The sequence below is a fragment of the Megascapheus bottae genome, unplaced genomic scaffold (assembly GCF_031878675.1).
Source record: "Megascapheus bottae isolate mThoBot1 unplaced genomic scaffold, mThoBot2.hap1 HAP1_SCAFFOLD_40, whole genome shotgun sequence".
In the NCBI taxonomy this organism is placed as follows: domain Eukaryota; kingdom Metazoa; phylum Chordata; class Mammalia; order Rodentia; family Geomyidae; genus Megascapheus; species Megascapheus bottae.
The window spans coordinates 2,558,859-2,568,793 of NW_028327715.1; the positions used below are offsets into that span (position 1 = coordinate 2,558,859).

Consider the following 9,935-nt stretch of genomic DNA (forward strand, 5'->3'; position numbering starts at 1 on the left):
TCATGTGGTCCCTGCCAAGTGCCGAGGAGCTGCAATTCTGGCTGCACCTCTCCACGCATAGCTCCTGGGACACAGAGGTGTCATATACACTTTAGTGTCTGCATTTAAAGAGTGTTGCTAGGAAGCTTGAGCCAAGGTGAAGCTCAGGCTGGATGAAAGCTTGGGCTCTAGGGGAAGGAGAAGGATGAGAAGGCAGCCATGCAGAGAAGGAAGCCCGGTCCACCCCGTGCTGCCCAGGGCCTCACCGAGTCCATCCTGGTGAGCTGCTCAGCCACCAACAGGGGAGGGAAATCTAAGACCTCATTCTTCTCCTTGTTCAATCCCTCCCCTGTGCTCCCTGAAGAAGGACAGGAAGATCCTGTGAGGAAAGCATGCCGGGTCCTATTTCGATTGTCCATAAATTAAGGGATCCCACCCAAGCTGTGGACCAGGGGCCAGGTTGGTGGTTCCCAGGATATGGATTCCAGGGTCCCTTGGGAGTCTACCATGAGGCCAAGTTTCAAACTGGCTCCCAGTCAGCAGAGCAAAGGAGGCTGGTACTGCAGGTGACATAGCCTCAGAGTCCCGGGAAGACATGGCTGCCACCCACACCTGATGCTGCTGCTCCCATCTCGTGGTACAGTAGAGTCAAGGCTGACTTTGGGTGTTGGTCTAACCCTGGTAATGTTCCTGCAATTAGGCTGCACACCAGAGCTTGGAGCTCAATGCTGCCCTCTTAGACAAACACTGGGCTAATGCTAGACCTGCAGAAGACAAGGCCCTCTCCATGGAGGATTTGTCCTGAGTCTTTGAAAAGAGAATAAAGACCCTCTTCCCTTTGACTTCCCAACCTGGATCCCTCTACCCATCCTCATTTTCAACTTCTCTGCACAGTCTCTATGTTCCAGCGTGTTTCTTCTTCCTGGCACAAGGCCTATATTAGAGCCTTCTCCACCCTCTGATGGCCCACATTCATCCCGCCTCTTTCCTCTGCCTTCCCACCCAGTTTCCACACCATCAGGCTGTGTCTGGCTGGGCTCTTGGGCCTCCATCTGATCCAGGAGCCGTTGTGCACGGCTCTCCACGTGTGTTCCAGTCATGTGCCTCTTCAGGTGAGCCAGCAACTGCTTGAGGCAGGCAACGTGTGCAGGCTGGCAGAAGTCCTCCCAGTACTCGTCCAGCCACATGTCCAGGATAGAAGAGAGGGCACTAGGGGCAGATGGGGGGCAGAAGAGTCAGAAACCTGGCCAGCGGCTACCCCAGACACTCTCAGCACTCATTTGAAACATGGACATCAGTATCTCCCCAAGCCAAGCTTCTTTGGTGGTGGAGGTAGTTACAGTGCTCAGGAACCAAGGAAGGATTGAAGGGAATTCCAGGGAGCCAGCACCCAATCATGGGATGAGCAACCTCCCCTCTCCAGGGAGCTCCCCATACTCCTGCAGCTCTCAAGTCCCTCCCCACTGCATGGAGTCTCCATGGGGTCTGTTGTATGCCTGGCATGAACTGGCTGCTGGTGCACATCCACTGGTGACTCTGCTGCCTCCGTTCCAAGAGCCACACGTGGGCTATCTCCCCACCTCACTGTTCTCTTGGTGACCCAGCCAGGCCTTCTACTCCTCCAGCCTTCCTAGGGTCAGCAGAAGTCCTAAAACATGACATCTATGCTCTAATCCTGTTTGCGAGGCCATGGTGAGGACAGGCAAGGCTGGGCATCAGGGGCTGTGGAGAGGATGGGTTGGCACAGGGCTCAGCTCTCCCAACAGCATTCCCGGTCATGGGTCAGCATCCTCCTGCATACATATGCCACACTTCAACCCTGTGGTGAGGACGTCAAGATCTCTGGGATCCTGAGCTTGCCCACCATGCTACACTCAAGCCTGGCTCCACTGTGCACACAGATGCCCTCCTTTGAGAGCAAAGTCCACTCACTTTCTGAGTTTGTCCTGTGGCATGCCATCCTGGCTGGAGAAAGGCAGGATTTCATCCTGTGTAGAGGAGTCCTTGAAGGCCTCACCTCTACTGAACCTGTGGAGGAATTGCACAGTTACTGGCTGTCTCTTCCTGTGTTTTATCCGGCTTGCAACAGTGCGGCTTATTTGTGCTTTCTCCCTACAAACATGTCCAGACCCGGAGGGGCTTCAACCTATGTGCAATGGAAAGGGACAAGCCTTTTCTCCCTTGAGAATCCTGTGGGCCGAGGGTCTCTCACTCTGCCTTCAGCTATCCCTGCTCTATGTGTAGTTGAGGAACCATTCTCCAAACAGGGAAAGTCTGCTTTGTCTGAGGGCTCAGAGCTTGGAGGCAGAAAGCTGTGTCCTGAGGAAGAAGGTCACAGGTCTGAGCCTACACTACTAGGGAGCACACAAGGCATTTCCCATGGCCCTGGCATAACCTAAGATGCTTCTCTGCCCACCCCCACTCCACAGGATCACAGTAGCCCTGAGAGTTGTGCAGGTCATTCCCAGGGTCCCGTGGAGAAAAAGAGTCCACTGCCCTTGCAGTTGGTACTCACGTGTGGAAGAGCAGGTCCAGGACGTGTTCGGTGCTGGTGAATTTTCGGTAAGTGGAGAGGAAGGTGGGGATGAAGAAGTGTTCCCCGGTCAGCTGGGCAGGCATCAAGTGTTCCACCAGCTGCTCCAGGGTGCCTGCCCTGCAGCCCTCGTCCTAGCTTGGAGCTTCATCCTGGAGTGGGACCAGGGGAATAGTTTAAGCTGAAACTAGGGAACCAAAGAGGACTGTGACATACAGTCCAGGGAATTACATTAAAATAAGTTCCTATTCTCTCCATGCATGTCTTGCTGTCTTTGTCTCTATCTCTCTCCCTGACTCTCTCGGTCTCTCTGTCTTACTCTCTTGTAACTCTCTGTCAGTCCTTCTGGCTCCATGTCTTTCTGTCTGTCTGTATGCCTCTCTCTGTGTCTGTGTCTGTCTTTCTGTCTGCCTCGCCCTCCCATCTCTCACATACACACACACACACACACACACACACAGACACACACACACACACACACATACAAATGAGCTGGTAATGACTGGAGACTTAGATGTGGTGGGCTTTCCAGCCACTTACTGGCCTGGGCCTCCATGTCACCTGTGGGGTCCAATGACCCAGAAGTTTTCACTGCCAGGACTGGCCTTGTTTGCACACACGTGTGCCAGGCACCCTCTGCGCTCTTCCATGGGGCCTGAGACTCTCCCATTTGAGGAAAAACTGGCAAACATCTCCTGAACGTCTGCTAGCCACACAAGTGAGTTGTGGGGGTTTGTGTTGACTGTGGGTGCTGGGATACCAAGGTTCTAAGTTCCATTGTGAAGGCAGTGAGGTCATCTGTGGAGGTCCCTTCAATTGACCCCTTCCTTCTGACACACCCTCTCCAAAGGTCCCCTTCTCTATCCTTGTGCTGGCTCCGAGCAGGACATAGCTGTCCAGTGTTACCCCAGCACCTCAATTCTATGGTCCCGGGGTAGACCTGAGTGGAGTTGACACCACCCTGGAGGAGACACAATTGGGTTCTTAGCCTCACGGGACCCAACCTTAAACCCCTTTTCTCTCAAGTCCCACTCTGCTCCTCACTTGTCTTCTAAGACACGAAAGGGAAACCTTAAGATGAAGATTCCTGAGAGATGCTATGGATTCCCCAGTGGTCAGGCTTCAGGGTCAAGTCTCACCAGTTGCCATGCTGCAAGTAGAAAATCATGGAGGCTCAGGCCAAGGTGCTCTGTCCCTGATACACAGTTGTTGTCTAGACAGGGCACAACCCCTTCCTTACTGGGACCGGAGGATTGACACCTGGGTAGAGCTTGGCTGAGTGTGGTCTCAAGGGAAGTGTGACTTCCTCATTTTGTGGCAGTCAGCAGTGGGTTTGGGGAACACTATTTCAGTATGGACCTGTGCGGCCATTTCTTGGTCTGGGAAGTGTGTTGTGTCATGTCTCTCCAGCCACAGGGACCTCTTTTCTAACCTGCTCCTGGACACACGTGTGCTTCTGCTGTCTTCCTGGTGTCTTCATCGCTCCCCCCACATTCTCCCACTTATTCCTAGAGAGTTTGGCAGGGGCCAGAGAGACTGAATGCACATCTGCCCTCAGGATTGAGGTGGAGGACTGGACCCCTCCTTCCTCCAGCTTGCAGAGGACCCCATGCAGCCCGCAGGCTCTCCCAGCTGCGGTCACATAGCTTGCATCCCATGAGCACCTGGGTATTGTCAAGGTCTCCAACCTTGCCCTTCCTGTCTTTAGGAATTTGTACTCAGGACCTGGATCTTGTTCTAGAGCTCTTTTTGCCTAAAGCTAGAGTACTACAGCTTTAAGCCCCAGTGGCTATGTGTGAGGAACATTTCATGGGTACTTTTCTGCACAGGCACCGTGATCCTCTGATCTCAGCCTCCCACCAGCACCAACCAGGCTCTCACTGTAATTTTTATCCCTATGTAAAGAAGTTACATTATTTTCACAGATGTGTAGAATGGTTACAGTTACATAGGATATGTATTGAGTTCTTTTCCTTTGGTCCAGTGTCATTCCTTCCGCAAACTATCAGTTTCCTTCTTCTGCTTCTACATGTGACTTGTCTAGATTTCTTTCAGTACAATGTCTATTGAACATCAGTGATGAACATTTTCACACTTTTGTCCTGAGTTCTATGTTCCTACCCAAGATAGACATCAAAACAAGTGCACAGAAAGAAATAAGAAAACAGAATCAGCAAAACCCCACAAGAAAAAAATGTTTTTCTATACAGTGTCGTTCATAGAGATATGTTTCTGAGTACCTATATATACCTGTCTATTTATATTTATATATATGGCAAACAGATTAGTATATGGGGTAATTGTTTTGTCAGATGTTTCAGCCTGGTCTTCACAGATGATTTAGTTGGGTTAACATTTACTTTGCTGAGAGTAGATTGTTAACATCTATTGTTGAACGGATCCATCGTCTTTGGGTAGCCTCAGGACACTGTTTTAAAGTACAATAGTTGATTCATTGGTTTGTGCATCAATATTTACCTCTTCTTGAGTGTTTTCCCCTTAGATCATTCCCTTCATTAATATGCAGTGTCCTTCATTATCTCTTTCTACTGATTTGAATCAGAAGTCTATTTTATGGTGTAACCTCATAGAAACCCCACATTCAGCCAGATATGAGGAATGATGTGCATGTTTGGTATTCTTTTAGGCTATTTGTGTATCCTAACAGTGGATCATTGTTGGAGAATGTTCTGTGTGCAGCTTCTTGAATGTGAGTTTCATGGTCATCTGGTGACATACTCCTTTGAGGCCTATTAGCCCCATTGGCATTATTTGAATTCAGAAATATGTTTGTCCATTTTCTGCAGTGAAATCACTTTTCTAGCAATTATTGGACTGCATAGAAGTCAGCATTACAGGACATCATCAGACATAGAACATCTGTCCAAGAACGAAGCTTCTTTAACAGTGGAAGACCTACACACTGAGGAGAGTCATTAGATCTAGGGATGCTGGAACTCTTGACTACATAGAGCAGCTGCTTTCTATCTCCACTATGTTACATCATACCCTTGAGTTTCTTGAGAACACTCACACACACACACACACACACACACTTATATATACTTACATATTTGTGCATCTCTCTCTTCTATGGCTATATGTAAGTAATTGTCAGAAGCCTAGACTGAATTGCCAAATATAATTTTGCTTTTCTTTTACCAGTCTGGATATCTTTAAATACATGCTTGGGAGCTGTCCTTAAACTTTACTTTTTCCTATGGCTAGAGCTCTAGCATTTGAGCCACAGGGTCACTGCCTGCTTTTTTGGAGTAGTTATTTGGGGTTTAGTGTTTCCTAGAGATTCTGGCCAAGGCTCTACCTCTTGTTTCTCAGCACCTCTTTGCAGGTTTTCCTGTTTCTGTTGTACTGTGGAGTTGAACCTAGGGATTTGTGCATGCCTGGCAATCATTCTACCCCTAGGCCACATTCCCGGCCCTGTGCATTTAAATGGAATACCATGTGTTGTAAGTCCAGTGTATGTTCTCTGCAATTCCAGTGACATTTTCTGAGAGGCTGCAGTCCTGTGTAGGTGGGTGACCACGGGTCTCTTGAACCTCATGCCTATGGGATGACCACCATTCATAAGGAGGATTGGAGCAAGGTACTCCTATCCCATTGAGTGTCCTCCATACTCAATCATGTACTAAGGAGAAGTCCACTTATTGAAAAAAGAACAGTGATTAAGGTTTACAGGCTCATGGGGTTGTCTATCTTAAGAATAAGGTCTCGAGTTCAATGCATAACAAAAACAAGCAAACTAACAATCCAAAAATCATCTGTCCTGCCTTGCTTTGATTCATTCCTTTTCTAAGATGAAAGAAACACGCTCATATAATGAATGATTGTTGTCCTTAATGTACTCTGTTATCTCTCATCTCCTTTGCTGTCCCTTGGGTATCTCATATTGTTACAGTATCTCACTTTGTTTTCTGATATATTGAATTTATTTGTATTTGGTTATTTGAAATTTGATAGGGAAAGGGAGAAAACCAAGACGGGGGGGGTAGTGGGTACCTAGACATGTGAAAGGGTATCAATGTATGTGAATTAATGCACCTTCTATCTGGCAAATATCATGTAACCCTTTTATTAATTACAATAAAAATATAAAAATACGTACTTCGGGTGTCAGGATAAGTAAGTAAATGAATGAATGTATAATAAATAAATTAATTTAAAAAAAAGAAAGTAACAGGCTCAGTGATAGCGGCTTATGCCTGCACTCTAGCTACTCTGGAGTCTGAGATGTCAAGGAGATTCAAAGGCAGCCTATGGAGGAAATTCTGTGAGAGTTAAAGGTCCAAGTATCCACGTGGTACCATAGGAACGTGTGTCTCATGCGGTATAGTACTAACCTGAAACAGGAAAGCTGAGGGACTCTAGCCAAAAGAACTTAGCCCCTGGCAATGTTTGTGTTCCCTTAGGATGACTTTCACCTGGCCTTCCCTTTTGAGACCAAGCATACTCCTTATGTTTCATCCTGAGTAGTGTGTCATCACATGTTTACACGAGTGTGGATTAGCCAGTCAACGAATATGAGTACACATCTCTGATTTTTGTTTGTCATTCATTTAGTACGCATGCACATGACTATTGACAAAGCATACTTAACAGCTCTATGCTAAAAGAAAAAGGCACGTGGAATATGCGAACATAGGGTCAGGTGAATTAAACAATTATTAACCACACATACACACAAGCACAGACACACACACACACATAGGGAGAGGAGAGCCGTTAATGACCAGGAAATTTACATATGTTCAGCTACCCAGACTCTCACTGCCCTGAACCTCCCCATGTCACCTGTTGGGTCCAGTAACAGCATCTCCAGAAGTGTCCACGGCCAGGCCTGGCCTTGTTTGGACAGACGTGGGCCAGGCACCCTCTGTGCTCTTCCATGAGGCCCGAGCCTCTCCCATTTGAGAAAAATCTGGCAAACATCTCCTGAATGTCTGTTAGCCACACAAGTGAGCAGTTGGGGGCTTGTGTTGACTGTGGCTGCCGGGATACCAAGGTTCTAAGTTCCACTGTTAAGGAAGTGAGGTCATCTGTGCAGGGCCCTTCAGTTGAGCCCTTCCTTCTGACACACCCTCCCCAGATGACCCCTTTTCTCACCACTTGCTAGTCCTGAGCATGACCTCATCCATTCAGAGTTTCAGCCACTGTTCAATACTACTCTCCCAGGTAGCCCTGGGTGCAGCAGCCACACCACTTTAGAGGAGATACAGATGGGCTCTGTGCCTCCTGGTGCCCAGTCCTGTATCCCTTTAACCACAATTTCCAATGTCCTAAGCTGGTGACTTCAAAGAGATAGAACAGGGCAATGGTAAGGAGAAGAGTCATGTAAGATTCTATGGGATGCCCGGTGGACAGGCCTCAGGGCTAAACTCCACCACGTCCCAAGCTGCAAACAGAAAAGCACTGAGGCTCAGCCCAGTATGTTCTGGCCACTGACAGAGTCTCTCAGTGTACAACCACAAGACCGTCCTCACAGGGCCCTGAGATTGAGGCCTGGCTGAATCCTGTCTGTCTGATGGAGTTAGGAAAATTTGATTTCGTCCAAGTGTGTGGCTATCAGCAGTGGGTTAGGGGACACTGTATTTCAGCTTGGAAAGGTGATGTCATTTGTAGGCCCTATGATATTCCTTGACACCTGTCCCTTCATGTCCCCTCATCCACACTTACCTCTGGACTGGGATGTTCCTATTTATGCCTCCAGTGGAGCTTGGAAGACAGATATGAAGTGGTTAATGTTTGTGTTCTTTCCTGGTGCCAGTTGTGAGGCTTACATTCTGGTTCTGGGTACTGTACTTGAGCTTCTTGGCTCCAGGCTGGTACTCTGTCACTTCAGCCACTCTTCCACTTTTGACCTTTGAGTGTCAGGAACTTTTCTTCTGGAGACGGCTTGGAACCTCAGTCTCCACATCTTAGCCCCTGAGAAGCTATTAGTACAGTGGTTCCTCATTGGCGCCTGGTTTCTATCATGAATTTTCACTGTTGTGTATCACATCTCCTTTTCCTTTCAACTGCTGGACCCACTGTTGTTGTCGTGACCTTCCTGACAGGCCAATATCTGAAGGTCCTTTCGTGGACTCTATGTCATAGACCTTCGCGTGGCCTGCCGAGGAAAATGCAAGCAGTGATGATGCCATTCCATTCCCTAGGATTCTCCTCTCTGCTGCTTGTCATGAGCCTGGTCAGGTCTGGAATACTTTTCCTCTCTACGTCCATGACGGACCTGATATAGCCCATGAACACATGGCATCAAGTTTTTCCAGTGCTTTCTTGGATGTTTGAACTCAGGTCTATGTTCTTCCACTGGTCCTCAGTGCTGGGGTAATTGAGGAGTGAGGGAAGAAATTAGGTCACTGTGAGTGTGTCCTTAAATGGGATATTGGGATGAGGGGGTCTTGTGTCTCTGTTTCTGTCTTTCTCTGTCTCTCTCTCTCTCTCTCTGCCTCTCTCTCTGTCTCTCTCTCTGTCTCTCTCTCTTTGTCTGTCTGTCTGTCTCTCTCTCTCTCTGTCTCTCTCTCTCTGTCTTTGTCTGCTGTCTGTCTGTCTGTCTGTCTGTCTGTCTGTCTGTCTCTCTCTCTCTCTCTCTCTCCCTCTCTCTATCTCTCTTTCTCCCCCTCTCTCTCTCTCTGTCTCCCTCTCTCCGTATCTCTTCCAGACCCTGTGAGGTACTTAGGCCTCCCCTTTTAATTGTATTCTAATGTCAGGGAGATGGATGGGGGATTACAGTTACATTCTTCACACATTGGTACATAACTTCTTGAACACTGATTCCCCTTCCTATGTTGTTTTCTCATTTTTCTTCCCGCAACCTCTACTCAATCATTTGTGTTTCCCCATTCCTTCTCTATTTCAATTAAACAAGTAAAGTATATAAAATATACCATAGGCCTCCTCTTCAACTACATGGTGTTATCTTGATATACTGTGCACAAAGCAATATAGCCAACAGATACATTGACCTGAGCCATGAGGCAATATAAACCGTTTTTCCTTTTCAGTGGGTGTTCTCAATTGTTTGGGGACAGGTATCTGACTCTCCAGGTGAAGTGAGTTTTCCATTGAGATGCCTACAGGAGGCCTTCAGGATCCCAATCAGACAAGATCAGAAAAAACAAAGACTAGATACTCTATATTTCAAGCACTGAACGTACACAACAAGGAATATGAAAATTACAAGAGACAAACTGAAAGAAACATGGGAACATCATTTCAGAATAATAAAGAAAATGATCTCTTAAGAAGTGTTAACAATTTTTACACATGTAGCTCTCATGTTGGTGCATCTAAACTAATGAAGCAAACAGCACTGCATTTGCTAGTGCAGATGGAGTCCAACCTAGTGTTAGTTGGGTGTGGTGATGCCTCAGTCTCCAACAGGCAGGATACCCAGACCACTCCTGGA

General features: G+C 47.5%; 1 protein-coding gene across 1 annotated transcript; it reads right to left on the reverse strand.

Annotated features, from left to right (window-relative positions):
• LOC150039338 (ral guanine nucleotide dissociation stimulator-like) lies at positions 1–2,016 on the reverse strand. Its single transcript, XM_090327826.1, has 4 exons — positions 1,912–2,016; positions 995–1,188; positions 280–337; positions 1–64 (listed from the first exon to the last, which is right to left on the reverse strand). Exons 1-4 carry the CDS (start codon positions 1,932–1,934, stop codon positions 1–3), a joined length of 339 nt encoding a protein of 112 aa, XP_090183952.1. The 5' UTR covers positions 1,935–2,016.
• Between the last annotated feature and the right edge of the window lie 7,919 nt (positions 2,017–9,935).

Bases quoted from the DNA above. Each gene is read 5' to 3' on its own strand.
- LOC150039338 (XM_090327826.1), bottom strand. From the start codon at position 1,934: ATGCCACAGGACAAACTCAGAAA. The intron at 1,189-1,911 runs GTGAGTGGACTT...ATCTGCCCCTAG, and splicing joins CCACAGGACAAACTCAGAAA to TGCCCTCTCTTCTATCCTGG. The intron at 65-279 runs GTTGGTGGCTGA...TCTGTGTCCCAG, and splicing joins GTCTTAGATTTCCCTCCCCT to GAGCTATGCGTGGAGAGGTG.